A 19,979-nucleotide genomic window follows, 5' to 3' on the forward strand; every position below is an offset into this window, starting at 1 on the left:
CCCTCAAAGCACCACAGGGGCTTTAGAAATCTGTAGTTAAATCATGAGACTTACTACATACTTCTGCATGTGTGTATTCAGAGTGCTAGTATAATGGGTCAGATGACTGAAACCAATTAACATGACCACAGTTCACTCACAGTCCTTGGTGGACGTACAGTAGTTTGAGTGTTAACTACTAAAAAGCCAATCTACTAAATCACAGACAAAGTACAACTGCATGCTCTCCTTCTTCATCTGGGTAGGGTTGCACCAGCTGTGCGTAAGGTCTAACGTAAGTTGGGATGTAAAGTTCAAACTAAGGGCTTAGTAACTACTAGTTAGTTTGTAAATAAGTCAGTGCTTAATTTGGTTGCACCACCTGTTCTTAAGGCAAGACTTAGCTAGTAGTTTGTAAGCTCTCCGTAAAGTACTGGGTAGTCGCATAATATGACGTTTACCTTAATTGAGCCAATAAGCAGCCTTCAAATTTGTACACAGAAGTGTTAAAAAGCTGTGAATTTCAATTTGATCTTGTTACGGTTGATGTTCAAACCTTATTTGCTCATGTAACTGTCAGCTGTAGTAAATTATATCCCCATTAAAATATGATACGTAATAAAAGTAGGTTTAATAAATAGTATATTTGCCCTGTGTAAATAACAATATATAGGAACTGTAACTAAAATAAATAAGGGGTGATAAATAAATACTAATACAACAGGCTGGGAAAATAGACATTTATTCATTTTAATATCCTGTATATATTTTGAATGTGTTGAAACTTGACGCTGGGCGACGCACCATGAAAACTGCACCATTAGAACGGTTTCATGCCAAAGAGTCACTTAAAAGTACATTTTCTTCTCTCTCGTAAATGTAAACGAGTGCAAATGTCAACATTATAATGTATGTCAAAAGGACTGATGCCTGTCATGCAAAACATGAGCTCATTGATGTCATAAATGTCAGTCTGCTTTTTTATTCCATCCATTACTCCTGGTCAGAGGCTTCTGTAAATATTTAGTTTATACATAGGGTTACGTCCCAGTGCGTAAATTGTGACTTAGTGCCCATTTATGCCACAACTAGGCTAAGTTTTAACTTCGTATAGCTGGTGCAACTGGCCCCTGAACCCCAGAGCGCTGAAAATCTTCCCCTCTGTTCCATATCAAATCTCATTCACTTTTAAGTACAGTGCATTCTAATATGGCAAGTGAAGAAACATCATGCCTGGTTTTGATACCAATTAGGGCTGGGAGTCAACTCCAAAAAGAATCAATTTTTTGATTCTGAGGTTTTGGGAAGTGAGAGTTGACACCAAAGCTTAGAGCATTACAACCCAGTTTCATAAATATTGTAAAAATGCTTTATATTACGCTGTTTATTATGAGATTTCAACCTGCCTCTCGTTTTTGCTTAAGAATCAAGAAAATGAGTCTGGAATCTACTCATGAAAGCAGGAATTGGCCTCGATTCCAAAATGTCTGGAACCAAACAGCCCTAACATCACTGAATTATGGAGCACAAGTCATATAGATCACTTTTATGGTGCGATTCCATAATTTTTTTTTAGCTTGACAGCCCCAGTCCCATTTAGTTTCACTGTATGGAAAACAGCAGCCTGGACATTTTGCAAAATAGGTCCTTTTGTGTTCCATGGAAGAAAGATAATCATATTGGGTTGAAACAACATAAGGGTGAGTAAATATTATGAGATTTCGCCCTGCCTCTCATTTTTGCTCAAGAATCAAGAAAATTAGTCTGGAATCCTCTCATGGAATCGATTCCGAAAGCAGGAATTGGACTCGATTCCAAAATTTCTCAAATCGAACAGCCCTAACATCACTGAAATATAGAGAACAAGTCAAACAGACCACTTTTAATAAACTTTTATGGTGTGATTCCATAATTTTTTGAGCTTGACAGACCCAGTCCCATTTAGTTTCACTGTATGGAAAAAAAGCAGCGTGGACATTTCGCAAAATAGGTCCTTTTGTGTTCCATGGAAGAAAGATAATCATATTGGGTTGAAACAACATGAGGGTGAGTAAATAATGACAGAATTTTCATTTTGGGTGAACTATTCCTTTAAAGATAATGTTCATAGTTTTTTTTTTTAACGAGAGGATGCCAGATTTTTTAATGACCGCTTTTAAACCCCGTTTACTTTCAGTTTGGCGCCTAATGGTAGAAAAGCAAACTACAAAACAATCTTCTCAGTCAAGGATATTAAACAATGACTTAATGAACTGCCATCACCAACTGAGCAGATGATACTGGGTCGTTACACATTCTTTTGAATCTGAACACTTACTCGAGTCCCTCCTCTTTCGCGGCTTAAATTCCATAACAAACTGCGCGTCATCAGTTTGCGGTGAGGAAATCTGTTACTGTTTTATTTATATATTTATTTTACTGTTGCTATTGAAGGTCAGTTGTTACAGTCATATAGTGTTGTTTTTTCAAAAACAAAAATCAATGTATTTCTAACCAGAATAAATAAATAAAATAAAAAAAATAATATATATTATTTTATATATCCCTCAAATGTTCAGGAGACAATCATTACTTTTCAAAAACGTAAGCCTCAAGGGCCGTTAACACCAATCGTTTTCCTCTGTTAACATGCAATTGACGGACGTCTTTGGCACGTGGTTTTAGACGCGTGTCAAGTAAAAAAGAACTTCAACTGTTAAAAACGAGTCTCGAGACACCTGCGTTCTTTCTTTTATTTTTTTTTTATTTTATTTTTTTTTTTTTATAGCGCAAGAGCATACTCGGTGTGAACAGCCCTTTAATGTGTTCCCCACTTTTCAAATCTTTTTACGATGAGAATTATTCATGTTTTTATTATCTTATGTTAAAGTACATTAATGGACACTAACAATACAATTATGTTTTAAATGTGCGTCAACACATTTCCCACAATTGTGTGTGTGGGTTTTAAACCTATAAAGCATTATCAACTTATGCACATACTGTACTGTGGGACCACAAATGGTACTTTACATCTGCTAAATGACACTTGTAATTAGCCTTGGAGAGCAATTACCTTCCAGCCGGCTGAGCTGTTGCTGTCGCCCTTATCTTTGAAGTAAGGCACGCTCTTCACCATCCACTCGTAGATCTGAGACAAGGTGAGCCGCTTCTCAGGGGAGCTCTCGATCGCCTTGGTGATGAGGTCAGCATATGACATATTCCCCCATGCGTTCCTACGAGACGAGCTGCTCTTTCTCTGGGCGGCTGCAGGGCTGGAGCTGTTGGCAGGGGCGGGGAGCGGAGGCACCTGTTGCGGGTGCGTCAGCTGGGGATTCGGCTGCTGTGGATGCAGCGGCTGGGGATGAACGCAGTTGTCCTGGCAGTGGAAGTCATTACACAGAAGGACGGGTTTCTCCTCCGGGTAGTCCTCGGTCTCCTCGAGTAAACTTAAACTGCTGATAAAGTCCACGATGCCTTGCTCCGGCTTGACGGACGGTGCCGGGGAGGATGTGCTTGAGCTCCCCGGCTCGGTGAATTCAGGTCGGTGCAGCGGCCAGGTGCATGAGCGCGGCCGGGAGAGCGGTTCAAAATCCGGGTCGATGTCTACCAACTGTTGCTGCGGCTCTGCCATCCCAAAATCACAGCTTTTGCCCTGACTTTTCCTGAAACAGATGATAAATGTTGTGAGGGTTTTGACATCCGCTGGTGAAATCTCTTCACTAGTTTGTCTTACGCATGATTAGATAACCTGGCAAACAATTAAGTTCTAGTCTTTTCTCAATCAAAGTTATGTCTGACTGATTGTACTGCAAAACTCAACTTTGTCTGAGTAGTACCGTGGTTTTAAATCAAAAGGGGTTTATGGAGCGCTCTGTGTTGCAGCAGTGGAGTAGAGTGAGCTGGCCACGCCCACCGCTGAAGTGACATCCATGTCAACCAATCACAAGAGCGCATTCAAAAGGTAAACAAAGAATGCGTTTGCATAACCCACGTTACTCGAGTTTATCCTTTCAGTTAAACAGGATTTACAGAGGATTATGACTACCATGGAAGAATTTGACCACACATTTTGACTTTCCATTCACCTTTTTAGTTGTCCGATATCAAATAATCAACATTTTAATGTAGTATATTTTTGGTGAGAGGGTTTAAAAGTAGCTCTTTGATCAAGACTTAAGAGGCCAAAGGCACTGGGATTTAGATACTATTTGGCACTTATCTGTCTTTCAAATAGTCTGTAAATCCTTTTGGACTTGGCCTCCTAAATGTGTATCTAGATGCTTTAGGATTTCAATAAAGCAAATGTGTGGTGTTTTGCTCACTAGAGGGAGACATTAGCCACATAGTCATCATGACACTGACATTTTCAAGTCCAAGAGCTAACTGTAGAAAATGGTGTTTGCATTTTTCTAAAATAGCTGGCATAAGTGTATGTATGGGTATAATAGAAGTCATTTGAGTTAACATAAATATTTCTGTTAAATGTGAGATTATCTACTGATTACTGACCACTTTTAATGAGATTAAGTTTCTTATTAAAATTACAATTTTATAAAAAGAATAGAAAGGGCTGAGTAGCTATGAGTAATGATAGCATTATAACTGTTATAACTTCCTTTATTAATTTAAATTATTATAAATGTACATTACATTGTCATTTAGCAGACAATTTGATCCAAACTGACTTTCAAATGAGGAACATAGCAAGCAATTTGTCACAAAAAAGTGAACAATATCTAATTCTCAAAGTGGATGGATTATAATTATTGTTTTTATATACAGTACTGTGCAAAAGTTTTAGGCACTTAAGATGTTTCACAAAAACATTTGTCTTAAGATGGTTATTTATATCTTCAGCTTTAGTGTGTCAATAGGAAAAATACATTTTAGACTCACAAACTTTACTTTTGCAAATAGAAAAGATTAGAATAGAAGAACACAATTCTCTGCAACAGATGGCATTGCCCCCACAAAGCCCCCCATTGAACATCGAGTCAGTCTGAGATTACATAAAGAGACAGAGCAATTGAGACAGCCTAAATAGAACTGCGGTGAATTCTCCAAGAAGCTTGGAACATTCTATCTGCCAGCAACCAAGAAAAACTGTGTCCAGGTGTACCTAGGAGAATTGGTGATATTTTAAAGGCAAAGGTGGCCACACCAAATATTGATTTAGCCTTCTTATGTTTACTGGACTTTGTATGATGTTGAATGATACATGAAAACAATATATATATATATATATAATTCTTGTTTTATAGAAAAAAGGAAAGAAAGAAAGAAAGAACTATATCAAAATCAAAGATGAAGCGATCAGAATTCACCTACTGGTTCAGTCACCAATGTAACATTGATAATGGTGACTAATAATACATATGCAATTTAATATTAAATTGTGTAATCCGGGTTATTAAAATATTAATTTGAGAAAATGTGGGTTTTTGGATTTCTTTTCACCATTTACTCCTAAATGTAATTACTATTACGTACAATTGTCTTTTTTACAAATGAAATTCGATTTTCTTTTTTACTTGATTTCCATCGACGCGACAAGACTTTTATTTTGAAAATTGGACGTGGGCTATCCCGGTAGTTGAATCATTTCAGAAGCTTATGCGTGTGTGTATATTGCTAGAAACCCCTCCGCAGTGCCCATACGACTAATTAGCAAACAAATGCGCTTGAAATAGCCCATTATAAACCTAGATGCATTGCAGAAGATAAAACAGGTAGCCTGAGACCAAGACGGAATTGGATTGATGTGGAATTTGTCCAGGTGTTAGAATACAAAAGGATTCCACAGTCCAGCGCAAGGTGTCGGGATGAGCTTCTTCAGTTTCGGACAAAGTGCTGAAATTGACATAGTTCTAAATGATGGCGAGACGAGGAAAAAGGCCGAGCACAAAACAGAGGACGGGAAGAAGGACAAATATTTTCTGTTTTACGACGGAGAGACAGTGTCTGGCAAAGTCAACGTAACGCTGAAGAACCCAGGGAAAAGGCTCGAGCATCAAGGAATCAAAATAGAATTTATCGGGCAAATCGGTAATTAGTTGCTGTTGCGGTGTTTTGTAACGTATGTGCTAGAATGTAACATTGTTTGTTTGGTGGTGTTACACGCATAATTCGATCTTGTCAAATTTGTAACGTACGTTACAGGTTTCACACTGAAGAATTATACACGTTCAGGTCGAGTGTCAAATTTCAAACACACAGTCTCGTGACACATGACACATCCGCTGTAAAAAGGCAGTATTATAGACGAGCCCACACCTCTGGCAGCACGATACATGCTTTGAATCATGTTTTATAGTAAACGATAATTTTCAAAACCATGCTTGCTGTAGAACTATCAGTTTGGTTAAATTGGGGCTATATTCACTTGTGAATACCCCGAAAATATTCCTCTAAGGAAATACATTTTTATTGTTATTGTTATGAACGTGAACAATTTTATATATTTGTTTTTCCTGAGCCGGGGTATATTCCTCAATAATTCTATATACCTCCCATTTGTTTATTATACCTACACAAATTTGAACCCTTAACACATTTGAAAGAACAATACAGATACACAACTAAAAGTCAAACAAACAACATTAAAATGTGTGAAGACATCATGGCAATCCTTAAATACATGCAGTGATATTTTTTCTATCTTGCGGCTTTACTATCTCCCCCAGAATTGTACTATGACAGAGGAAACCACCATGAGTTTGTCTCTCTGGTAAAGGATTTAGCTCGGCCTGGAGAAATGGCCCAATCTCAGACCTTTGATTTCGAGTTCACACACGTGGAGAAACCATATGAGTCCTACACAGGCCAGAATGTAAAACTTCGGTATGTGAATGTGAGCTTCCCAAATATTTTGTATTTACTTAGTCGAATTATTAAAGGAATAGTTCCCCCCCCCCCCCCAAAATAAATCCCAGATGTGTATGACATTCTTTCTTTTCCTGAACACAAATAAAGATTTTTAGAAGAATATCTCAGCTCTTTTGGTCCATTCAATGCAAGTTAATGGTTTCCAGAACTTTGAAGCTCCAAAAAAGACATAAATGCACCATAAAAGTAATCCATATGACTTCAGTGGTTTCTAAAGCGATATGATAGGTGTGGGTGAGAAACAGATCAATATTTAAGTCCTTTTTTTTTTTACTATAAATTCTCCTCCCTGCCCAGTGGGTGGCGATATATGTGAAGAATGCAAATGGCCAAAAAACAAAAGAACAATGTGAAAGTGAAAGTAGAGATTTACAGTAAAAACAGGACATAAATATTGATCTGTTTCTCACCCACACTTATCATTTCGCTTCTGTAGACTTGGATTTAACCACTGAAGTCATATGGATTACTATTATGCTGCCTTTATGTACTTTTTGGACCTTCATTGTTCTGGCCACCTTTTACTTGCATTGAATGGACCTACAGAGTGGAGATATTCTTCTAAAAATATCTGTTTGTATTCTGCAGAAGTAAGAAAGTCACATCTGGGATGGCATGAGGGGTGTGCATGAGAGTAAATGATGAGATCGTTTTCATTTTTGGGTGAACTATCCCTTTAAATGTTTCTTTGTTTTAAATACAATGTATTTAACTGGTTTATTATATCGATACATAATATCATGCAATCAACTGTTCTCTCAAAAACTTTACCCACATTCTGTTTTATTCCCCAGCTATTTTCTGCGGGCAACCATCAGCAGGAGACTGAATGATATCTCCAAAGAGATGGACATCGTAGTGCACACACTCAGCACGTATCCAGAACTTAACTCCTCCATAAAGATGGAGGTGGGAATCGAGGACTGTCTACACATTGAATTTGAGTACAACAAGTCAAAGTAAGTCTGATTAACGGTTACTGGGTGTGTGCTCTGAATGAAATGCCTACAAACTGCGATTAATTGAATTGTCCCTGATTTGAAAGAAGTCAGAGTGATGCAGCTTATACAATTTAAAGCCTGGAGCTTACACTTTAGTTTTTAGGTGTAGAAAATATGGACATGCTAATATAGTTTTATAAAATGTAAATAGCTTGACGATTACATTTTTCCTCCTTGTCAATTTTTTCTTTCTCCCAAAACTCTTGAAAATGGCAGGTATCACTTGAAAGACGTGATTGTGGGGAAGATATATTTCTTGCTGGTGCGAATTAAAATCAAACACATGGAAATTGATATCATTAAACGAGAGACAACGGGGACCGGGCCAAATGTTTACCATGAAAACGACACCATTGCAAAATACGAGATCATGGATGGGGCACCTGTTCGAGGTACTTAATTGTTGTGCATTCCTAACTGTCGCTTCAGAGTTGCTTCTGTTTAGTCTCTATTTTATTCATATCAAATGACAGATTAAGAATTACTCTTTTTTTTTTATATATATATATATATATATATGATGTATACTGAAAGATACAGGTCAAAAATCTTTTTAACTAATGCAAACTTCATCTGTATACTTAAAGCTGCACTATGGAACTTTGTACTCTCTAGCGACGTCTGTGTTTGAACTTAAAATTGCAAGCGATTTGCGGAAGAACACGTTACGTGAGGTTTGTTTTGGCACTGCTCTTCTGCGTGGATGAATCTCATGATTTGAGGTTACCTGGACATCGCCTATGTGTGATCATGACTGGAAGATATTCAGAGCCAGAGTCATAATGTGCTATTTTCATGTTGATATGTTATTTGAAAAAACATTTAAAACCGAAATATTACTTGCTTTGATTATTCTCTGACACTACACTCAAAGCAGAACAGGGGACTCTCCTTAATCACCACCAGTTACCAGTATATTTGTGTTTTATCTACTATTAATGTTTGTATTGTACTACACTTATCAGTTTAAGAGGTGAAACTTGTGATATGGCTGAAACGATTTCAATGGGAGACTTTATTATTTTATATGATATTGTACAATCTCAGTCGATAATGCAAGTGAACCGTAATACTACACACAATAAAACTGTAAACCTAAAATGAGGATTCAACAATGACGGGGATGAAATAAACATTATTAAACATGAAAGTAATATGTAGAAATGTGCAATGTAACAATAACAACAATACGTTTCCTTTAATAATTACTTTAGCAGTAAAGTTATAATAGAGAGATGGTTACACACTAAACAAATGAATATATACATAACTGTGCTATGACATCAGCTCATTATAAACAACTTAAGATGAACATACATTTCATTCATATAGTAACTTGGACATTGTGGCTTTTAAATAGACAGAAAATGAGTAATTATTAGTAATTAGACATATTAATAAACATGTTACTGTAACGTCACCTGACAATGTAGATACATAGCGATCGGTTAACACACAAGTATTGTTTGATTCAAAAAAGCATGACAAGTGGGGCCTGGGTAGTTCAGCGTGTATTGAAGCTGACTGTCACGCTGAGTCACGAGTTCGAATCCAGGGTGTGCTGAGTGACTCCAGCCAGGTCACCTAAGCAACCAAATTGGCCCGGTTGCTAGGGAGGGTAGAGTCACATGGGGTAACCTCCTCATGGTCACGATTAGTGGTTCTCGCTCTCAATGGGGCACGTGGTAAGTTGTGCTTTGATCGCGGAGAGTAGCATGAGCCTCCACAAGCTGCGAGTCTCTGCGGTGTCATGCACAACGAGCCACGTGATAAGATGCGTGGATTGACTGTCTCAGAAGCGGAGGAAACTGAGACTTGTCCTCCACCTCCCGGATTGGGGTAACCGCACCACCACGAGGACCTACTAAGTAGTGGGAATTGGGCATTCCAAATTGGGAGAAAAGGGGATAAAAAAAAAAAAGATACAAAAAAAAGCATGACAAGCAATAAAAGCTTCAACATCCCTCCAAGACAACGTATCCAAGCATTACAGCAAGTAAACAACTTCGCCAAAGAGTGAAAAGATAAACATCCATCCAGATGGCAGTGACTGAACCAAACAGCATAGTTTCCCCAGTTTCTGTGTTTACTGACATGACGTAATGACACAAGGATGAACGACATAAGCCTGGGTTTCATGCCAAATCCGACCCAACAGCTCAAAATAAAAAATTTTTTTAGGCTTACTGTAGTGAAACGGGGTAAGCTAAGGACAGTGTTTTAAACACTGATTTTTTTTAATGTACTCTATCAGTAATGGCATTTTGCCATTCCGTAGTGCAGCTAGTGTATTACCAACTATTTTTCTTGTGTATTTACATTTTTATGTTTGTGCCTATAGGTGAATCCATCCCTATCCGTCTTTTCCTGGCTGGGTATGAGATGACGCCCACCATGAGGGACATTAATAAGAAATTCTCTGTTCGATATTATCTGAATCTTGTTCTAATTGACGAAGAAGAGAGACGTTACTTTAAACAACAGGTGCACACACCCACACCACAATATACTGTATTAGCTGAAGTAATGCAGCTTTTGTATAGAAATACAGATTTATGTGCTTATGTTCTATTTTTTTATTTTTTATTAATGGACATAGTTTATGTATTCTATAGGAGATCACACTATGGAGGAAGGGAGACATTGTAAGGAAGAGTATGTCCCATCAAGCTGCCATTGCCTCCCAACGCTTTGAGGGCTCAGCAACCGCAGAGAAAGCTCTTGCTCAAGCTAAAGAGGACAGCAACTAAACTTGACCATGGTATCTCGTGTGTATGTGCATGTGTGTGTCGGAGAGATTGTTTACGGACTGAAACCAAGACTGGATGGGCAGCGTAAACATGATTATTCATGGCATTCCTAAACATTAAAGTTTATGTTCAACAAGTTCTTAAGTAAGGGATGAATATGAAGACACTGATTAAAAAAAACCTTCATTCGATATTTACAAATTCTTTGTGGCAGTTTCTCTGATGGTTACTTTTTGTGTTTTTTTATGTAATTGAAATCCTCATTTGCTTTTAACATGTCAGACTCAGCAGTCCATCAAGTAATGACAAAACATTCCAGTCTCTTTATTCCACCTACAGTGTATTTTAAAGTTCAGTTTCTAATATTTTGTTATTGTTGTTTTCTTGCATAACATATGCATTGCATACAGTGTTCAGTTTTAGTTTCCTAATGCAACAGTGTTAAATTCTTATTTTTAGTGATTTTATATAGTTATTTTAAAATCTTAATCATATGTCATATATACTTTATGCACACCAATACATGCCTTTTTACTTTTTGTTGCCATTCCTGAAGACAAATTATGGGCACTTCAGGGTTGTACAAGGACGGATTATGACTTGCAATGCCCCGGGGCCAATTATCTCCAAGGGCCCCCCTCCTCTCCCACCATTTATTTTCATTGTTGATGGGTTTTCAAGCAAGGGGATCGCCAAACTGGATCGTGCAACCTTAAAGCCCAGTGCTCCCCAGGCAGTCAAAGGCCCCTGGTAGTCATGGGCCCCTGGGCACTGGCCCCATTGGCCTGGTCGGTAATCCATCCCTGGGGTTGTAGCCAATGTGATTTTAGTGTCTCGGGGATACCCTATACTCCATATCGGCCCAAATGTACTTTACATTTCTATTTAGATTTTAAACTAACAAACCTATAACTAATAATCTCCCTGTGTAGATGAACTCAGATGCACTTGTGTTTTATTTAAACTGAGGCCGATCACTTCATATTGATGATAATTTAATAGATAGAGTTCTTGTACTCTGCTCCCTGCCATATTTTTAAGTGTAGAAAAAGTTTGAAATGAAATTCAGTATTATTGCTGTATGACATTTGACTATGGCAAAGCAGAAATGTTTGACAAAGTTGTTTGCTGTTGATTTAGTCTATTTTACTGTCAACCTCAGCCTTATTTCACATTAATTCCTTTAAACTTTTTTTTTAGAATTTAGGAGGCATTAACATCTTTAAATGTTTTATATTTGTTCTTGTTTTGACCAACACTGGAAATCAGCTAGCCTCTTATTTCATGTCGGAGATTTTACCATTCACTAACCAATATAGAATAAAAAAAAAAAATCTCTTAAGTATAACACCGCAACTTTGCAAATTCTGATAGTGTGTGATTATGACTGTTTGAAAAGCTTCCAGAAGTATAACCATACTTAGTGGAGTATAAATGATGCATTTCCTGGAATTATTTCCCATTTTCAGACAGCCGGGCCATTGCGGCTGCTTTTTAAAGAGGTGTTTTGTAAGCGACTGTCGGGATTATTACTTCTTGCCATGTTTAGAAAGAAAGTGGGGGTGTTTATCTGTCCATAAAAAAGAAAGGATGAGTCATCTCGCATTGAGCTGCCTTCTGTGAGACTATAATTTCAAGATATTGGTCTGTGCGAGTACTTTCCTTCACTTAAGTAAAAATGTCCATGTGTCAGGAACTGAACATTGACTAAACTAAATTACAGTAGGTTTTGTAGCATACTGTTCAGTCACCAGGGTACTGTTTCTTAAACATTATAAAATTTGCATTGGTGTTAATGTAGATGACTGAAATTGTGACTGTAAAATGTATGAGGACAAGTACAGTACCTGTCACAGAGGGCTGAAGCTCATGTTTAAAGACTTCCAAATATAACCAATATCTCCATGGTCTGTTTCACTAAAGCATCTCTTTGCAGAATAGTCATGCCTTTGGCCCTTCATGGCTCTTCATGGCTTTATGTGCCAGACTGTGTTTACTGACTTTACGTATAATTACAAATTAGCACTGTGTATCGTTTCAGAACAAAGACGGGGGAAAGAATTATGTTTCCTAACTTTCGTTACATTCATCAGTGTGCAAAAATGTGCTGCTTTAAGCAGCACTAAATAACCATATTTCTATATTAATATTATGTATGTACAGTATAGATTTACAGAATTTTAAGTATATGATTTTGAAATGATTTAGAAATTGCTGATTGACAGCTCTTAAGGTACTAGCAGAGTTTACGAAAGGGATTTACAAGACTCTAGAATTTAAACGTGCTAACTTAAATAGGAGTGCAGAAAACAAATGATCTAACTGCTCTTTCAGTACATGTATCTTGTGCTCTGTATATTAAATTTGTTTTTACTCTGATTTCTCAGATTAAAAGAATCCCATATAATTCTCATCTTTTTCCCGATAAAAACTTCCACTGTGTCATGTGTCCTTATTTTACCTGCGTTGGACATTTTTGCATAATGATATTACGTGGCTCCTCACATGCATCATGTCAGTTCTGATGTGAAATGTCCAATGTGGTGCTAAAAGCAAGTTTTCTTGCAAACTATTGAGTTTAAAATGAACAAATCTATCTCCCTGCCTTAAACATAACCATAAAAAGTGTCATTAAAAGCAGTTGAACATGAAAACGCAATTGCTGAAGCAGCCATATCCTGTTGTGGTGCTTCTGTTAGACTTTCAAGTCACATGTCGCCTTGTATGCTCTTCAGGACTTATACCTGAGTCCTTTGCATTATAAGTGCAATGCTCCATAAGTTGAGCTATTGCACAATTTGCTTGCATTTGAACAAGCTTATGAATATAGTTACTTATGCAGTGCAAACAATAAAATATATCGGTGTATAGGTCATGCACTTTAGTTAAAAATTTTTTGATGTCATAAGTATGAACTGTTAATCTGCGCTTGTATTTGTGATTTGTCTAAAAGGAAATAAAAGTTGTTGTAGCCTTTAGCATTCATTTCACCAGGAAACTGCCATGATACGTACAATAAGCCACATAAAAATATTTGTGCAAAAATATAGGTATAGTCAAGGGCGTAGATTTGCAGCGTGAAGCGTTTACATAATTCCATTGATCATGGAATAAATAATGGGGTGTTGCACTTGCTTGTTTTGATTATTGGGGTGGTTACCTCCTTCCCATCCCCCCTAGAACCCACGCCCCTGTGTATAGTAACGTGTTTCTATGTGACCATGTACACAATATTCACAACTCAGCTGAGTAAAAAGACAGGAAACATGCCAGGGATGTACTGTACATGCTTCCAGTTCTTAAGTCATTACTGTGGTCATATAAATAGTGTTGGAGTTTTCCTTACTTCTAAGATAAATGACCTGTATTTCTCATTAGATAGCAAGCCCTCAAGGTCTTGCATTTTTATATAAATATCTGACAGGAGAGATAAAAAGAGTTAGAACTGGTGCTGAAGTTGACAAATGAAGTTTTCAAGATAATATCATTCCTCTGAGTCTTTTTGCAGTCAATTTGGTGATTTAATGCTGAAAAAGGCTGCTACAGGATTACAAACTTCTATGCACATCAGGCCACTCAGTCTGCAGTGCTTCTTCATAAACACTAGAGGGCAGACAAACCTCATTTGCCCAGTCAGCAACAAACAATATATTACTAAAGTTGCATGGAAAGTAAAAAAATAGAAATAATGTACATTTGTATGTACTAACGAATACTAATGAACAATATGTAGGCTACTTAATATAATGAATTATGGAGCAGCTTGTAAATACATTGTTGTTGTTGTACGTTGCAATGAGAAGTTTTTATTCAATCATAAGCTTTGTTCTAGAGTCATCCAAGTATAATCAGGGTTGGGAGGGTTACTTTTGAAATGTATTCCACTACAGATTACAGAATACATGATGTAAAATGTAATTTGTAAAGTATTCCGTTAGATTACTCAAGGTCAGTAACATATTCTAAATACTTTGGAGTACTTCTTCAGCACTGGTAGATTTTTTCACTTGTCTTGACTATAAAAACTCTGCCAGTACAGTAAGACAGAATACACATGTTAAAAATACATTCTCTGAAAAACCTAAATATCTTATGCAGTGTTGTTTCTAAAACAAGATAAATCAAATTGATCTTGTTTTAAGGATTTTTATATATTTTTACAGGAAAACAATAAAAAAATTATTATCAAGTATACGATTTTTGCACTCATATCAAAGGTCTTATTAGAAAAAAATAAATTATGATCCAACGTGAATTTTCTTGATAAAAAAATATGATCGTGCCTGGTAACATGTGCATGTAAAATGGCTAGAAATAGCATTTTAGCTTAGCGTAAAGCTGACAATTTACACAAAGTTTATTTCTATTTCTTCTGCTCCAAACTTACTTCAAACTTACTTTCTGTCTGCTCGTATGAATGTAACACACCATAAGAAAGTGTTTCACTGCTGTTCAAATGCACTTTGGATCGCATCATTTATATGTATAAATGTTTTCCATCTGAAAGGACTAAATATTAAATGAAACAAATGACTATAAAATGCAAAGTAATCTCTTCAGTAATCAAAATACTTTTTGAATGTAACTGCATTCTAATTACCAATGATTTAAACTGTAACTGTAGTGGAATACAGTTACTTATATTTTGTATTTTAAATATGTAATCCCGTTACATGTATTCCGTTACTCCCCAAACCTGAGTATAAAGCTATATAATGTGTTCTATTTGTTAGACGTTCAAGAAAGACAAGTATTAATGCGGATACTCTAGCCAATGAGTTTTCAATACAGTGTGTCGTTCTTTGGCTGAGGAGATTGTCTGTATTGATCGTCTGGCCGTGGTGCTGACAGCTGTATTTTCCAAGTGAATTCTAAAGATCAGAAGAGAAACCTGGATGAGTATTGATCATAGCTCAAGTAAAGAGAACTCTTCCACTAGGCCTGCAAGGAGAAATAAGAAGCCTTTGTGTTCAAATCCTGAACTGAATCTGTCACACAATATGAAGAGTAGCCGCATACAGCAGACATACCGTAAATCATAAGGGAGGCCATATTTTGTTCCTTGTAAGCAAAAAAATCAGTCTTTACCGTGCAAAATTCCATCTGATTTCTAGAGCAATAAGCTACAGATTATGGCTGAATTTTATTATTATTATTATTATTATTATTATTCACTTTTCTTTATTTGACTTGCACTTAAATTAAATTTTACTTTCATCATGAAAATAACATTGAAAAGATAGGAGCATTTGCCTCAAGTTTAGCATACTTCTCAAAAAATGCTGCCTTTTTACTTTTAGATAAAGATTGTGAGCTGATGCCAGACTTTATATACACTGTAAAAAATTTCTGTAATTTCCCACAATTCTCTGCATGACCCACCATATTTCATTATATTTTATGGGAATAGTGTTTCTTCTTATTTTTAATATCAGTTACGTACATTGGGGTGTTCTGCTTTATATTTAATGTAGTTTAGTTAATGTTTACTGTATTATTTAAATTTCACATGTGTTACTCTGAAGGTGTGTAGTGTTTGTGTGAGTGACACTGAGCACTGTCTCTACATGTTTATTGGTCATTGCTCTTGGATGAGCCACTATTGGTGAACTTCATGTCTTCATGTGCTCTTCTGTAATTTTTATGGTGATAAACAATACCTTGTAAAGTAAAAAGCAGATTTTTACAGTTTCAGAAGGTTAATATCAAGTTTTTGAGGGTTTTTACTGTAAATTTAACTTTTTTTAATTTATTTTTTACAGTGCCATCGTGGTCATGTAAATTACAACAGTTTTAAACTGTAAAATTGACAAGTTGTTCTGTAAAGTTGTTTACATTTTTACTGTATTTTTTACATAATTATTCTGGCAATTACAGCTGCCAGTGTTTATTTATAAAATTTTTAGTTTTTATTTTATTTTTATTTTTTTGTTAAAACAACAGGATTTTTATTTTTTTATTTTTTTTTACAGTGTACAAAGTCACATGTTCTCAGTATTTGCAGGAACCCTCTTTTCAATATTGTTCACAAAAATTTGACAGAATCACTCATTGCTCCTCTTCCCAGCCAGTTAAATGTTTGTATCCCCCTGGATACAAAAACCTTTTTAGGGTTAACAATGGCAAGGAAAAACTCCTGTCTTACTGTAAAGGTGAAGCTGCACTTGGTGCGTAATAGCATAAATACAAATGCCAGCAGCAATATATTAGTTCTGTAAATTATGCCGCCCCATTATTTAAAGCTATTAGGCCCTACAGTGCAGAGGCGTGGAGCTAGTGGGCCAGTTCCAATCTTTCACCAATAACCACGGCAACCCCTCCAAGTGCAATGCTCAGCTGCGCAACCCCGTTACCATGGCAATGGGTCCTTCGTCATTCTGAGTCTTTTGACTGTATTGTGGAGGAGAGTTGCGTCTGTAAGAGCAGAGCTGCAGAAGGAGGGGGGAGTGTTGCACAGAAAAAAATCATGTCATTCTAGCATTTTTTTTAAATTATTATTATTTTTACATGTTTTACTGCAGTTAATGAAATGAAAATGGGTAGTTAATCTGTAATATATACATTTTCAAATAAACTTAGATGGCAGCTGTTTTTATAAAAGTTATTTTATTTAAACACCATCTCTATTTGTTTGGTTAGTGTAGAAGGGCCTTTGAAATACCCTATTGAAAGGGTTCTTTTATTGAAACAATGCAGCTAACTTTGATTATAAAAACATGTTGATTAATGATTTAACACTTTTTGTACATGTTGAATACATTAGTAGAAAGATTGACACTCCCATGGGAGATGACGTCATATTTGTCTTTGAGCTTTGCAGAATATTCCTCCCCAGAAAGACCCACTACTGTTACTTTGTACTGTCTCATCCGTCACATTAACCACTAATGGACTCACATCGTTTGAAGTCTATTAAACAGGACAGTCTCTTACATGCATACTGCCTACAGCAAACAAATGTACCAAACTCAACAGTATAAAATATTATATATTATAATAATATTTAAAGAAAAAATGTTTTAAAAATAATATTATGCATAAAGAAAATGAGGCCTACATTTTTTTTAAAGACCATTAAGAATTAATTAATTAAATAAATAATAATAATTATTATTATTTTTACATAGTGACATTATTTTTAGGACACTAATCAGACACATATATATATATATATATTTCATATTGCAATAATGAGAATATAACAATGAATCTCTTTTTGCATCGTTGTAATGTGAAATGTACATAATTGCCTTGAATATGAAAAGTGACTGAATATATGAATATATAAATGTGAAAACAATCTAAATGGCCCTTAAATAGGCTTCATTTTCTATATGCATTAAATAATTCTTTTTAATTTGGAGTAAAATAGGAACAGGGCATTTAGGTTTCGTGAAAATCACCCAAGTACATTCACATTTGTATTTTAGTCATGCTGCATGCCGAATTTGCTTAAAAAAGCGCATTGCACCTCAAATTAAACACATTTCTGAGTAAAGCTGGCTGCACAGAGAGGAAGCTTTGCTATATAAGGACAGAACATCCTGTGATGTTTAAGCACAATTAATGCAGCGTGTGCCACACTCCTGTTTTTTCCCGCTGTTATCAGCTAAAAACTGAGAAAGCATTGTCTGTAATCCACAAAATCAGATTTTAGTCTTTGGAAAATGAGGAGCCAATTGTGAGCAGCTTGCATGCATATGTATGACTGAGAATGGTGTCTATATCTGTACATGTGAATGTGTGGGGCTTTTTAAAGTCTGAGGGGCAGATTAAGACCCGTGAAGGATTAAGGCCAGTGGGGAGAGTGGCGTTACACACAGGAGGTGTGTGTATGTGACGTTGGGGGCGGCTTGACAATACTATGACCAAACTACACAGACAGTGCTCTTTATGCCTCATCAGTTACTATAAGCCATGGTCTTTGTCACTGACTGCATTCTCCTCGGTCTTTCTGACTCACTAGATGGCTTAGACTCAGCCAGACAAAGCTTGCTGAAAGTGATAAATGATACTAGCACAGTGGGGTCCAAACATCTATGACCACATTGAAAATCTTCGATTCAAAATCTAATTTTAACATTGCAGTTTAAAACAAAGAAATGGGTAAACTTGATAAGAAATACTTTTAATTCTGCACTATTCCAAACTCACTAATCATCAGTGTTGGGTAAGTGAAAATAAATCACTTAAAAATAGTAATTACTACTTAATTTTAATCAGATTTCTGATTTCACTGTTTACTTAACTGGAAAAGTAATCACATTACCAATTATTTCTAAGTTACTTTCTAAATTAATTTCTACAGAAAACCTTTTGTTTTTCCTCTCTACGAATTCAAAATAATTAATTGACTATATATTCATTATTCACTATATATAATGTTCATTGACTCGTTAGGAGGCGCACACCATTCATCTTTCACAAACTCAAACAGATGTACAGTACATATTAATGTAAGTTTTAAACGTATTCTTCATAAATAATATTAGAAAAATGTGTAACCTATGTAAAGTAACTTTATTGAAAATCAGTAACTGTAATGTGATTACAAGAATTTGAAATGTAATCCACTACACTACTTTTTTGTACTAAAATAAGTTAGATTACAGTAATTAATTACTTTGTAATAAGATTAATCCCAACACTGCTAATCAAATAAGCTCATTTGTGACACTGACCATGTTAACTCATTTGGATGAAAGGTCAGATTTGCTTGCTTCCATGTAAGCACTCGAGATGCTCTTTGGAAAATTCTCAAATCATGCTGGGATAACATGGACCATCAGGGCATTGCACAACCTTGTGGAGTTCATGCCAGCTCAAGCTGTCATTAAAGCAAAAGGGGGACATAGCAAAATACAGATTAATTATTCAGTTTATCTTTTCACTCCAACAATATCATTTGAAATGAAAAAACAAATGCTATATAGAAGCATTTTTTCTGTTGGTCTCAGACTTTAGGAACTCACTTAACATGCTACAGTGTTCTTTTCTAAATTAGTATCCATGCAGGTGCAGTGCTGAGCTGTTTCTGAAATGATTTGGTATATAAACTTGGCTCATATGTAGTGCCAATTTTAATAGGAATGACTGACAGTAAGGAGCTGACGTACAAGCTGTAAGCACAGGCTTTCTCGTTGAAAATCCCTTGAGTGTGCTTTTAGGGGTAATGAGAGAGGGGCACTGGCATCCTGCCATGAGACCCCTGATGTGGCCTATGACAAGAGAGTGCAAGGTGTGAATAAAGACCCACTGCAGCTTCTCTCCATTACCTCTCAGTGTTATTTGCCTTCATCATGAATATGTAGGGATTTGGCTTATGGCAGATGAAGAGAAAGAGAGAGGGGAGGGCTGGGGTGGGGGCGGAGACAAAGGGAGA

At 36.2% G+C, this 19,979-nt stretch overlaps 2 protein-coding genes across 2 annotated transcripts in view; one reads left to right on the forward strand and one right to left on the reverse strand.

Annotated features, from left to right (window-relative positions):
* The window catches only part of foxo1b (forkhead box O1 b), a 47,702-nt gene extending 43,831 nt beyond the window's left edge, over positions 1 to 3,871 (reverse strand). The window contains exons 1-2 of the mRNA XM_051684096.1: positions 3,798 to 3,871; positions 3,035 to 3,623 (exon numbers count right to left, since the gene is read on the reverse strand). Coding sequence (XP_051540056.1) covers positions 3,035 to 3,592 — 558 coding nt within the window. The 5' untranslated portion in view covers positions 3,593 to 3,623; positions 3,798 to 3,871. The remainder of the gene's footprint in view (positions 1 to 3,034; positions 3,624 to 3,797) is intronic.
* A 1,683-nt stretch (positions 3,872 to 5,554) lies between these two features.
* vps26bl (vacuolar protein sorting 26 homolog B, like) lies at positions 5,555 to 13,034 on the forward strand. The gene is made up of 6 exons (XM_051684098.1): positions 5,555 to 6,006; positions 6,645 to 6,801; positions 7,641 to 7,805; positions 8,064 to 8,239; positions 10,189 to 10,331; positions 10,463 to 13,034. Exons 1-6 carry the CDS (start codon positions 5,784 to 5,786, stop codon positions 10,595 to 10,597), a joined length of 999 nt encoding a protein of 332 aa, XP_051540058.1. The 5' UTR covers positions 5,555 to 5,783; the 3' UTR covers positions 10,598 to 13,034.
* The last annotated feature ends 6,945 nt before the right edge of the window (positions 13,035 to 19,979 follow it).

This window comes from Myxocyprinus asiaticus, chromosome 42 (assembly GCF_019703515.2).
Source record: "Myxocyprinus asiaticus isolate MX2 ecotype Aquarium Trade chromosome 42, UBuf_Myxa_2, whole genome shotgun sequence".
In the NCBI taxonomy this organism is placed as follows: domain Eukaryota; kingdom Metazoa; phylum Chordata; class Actinopteri; order Cypriniformes; family Catostomidae; genus Myxocyprinus; species Myxocyprinus asiaticus.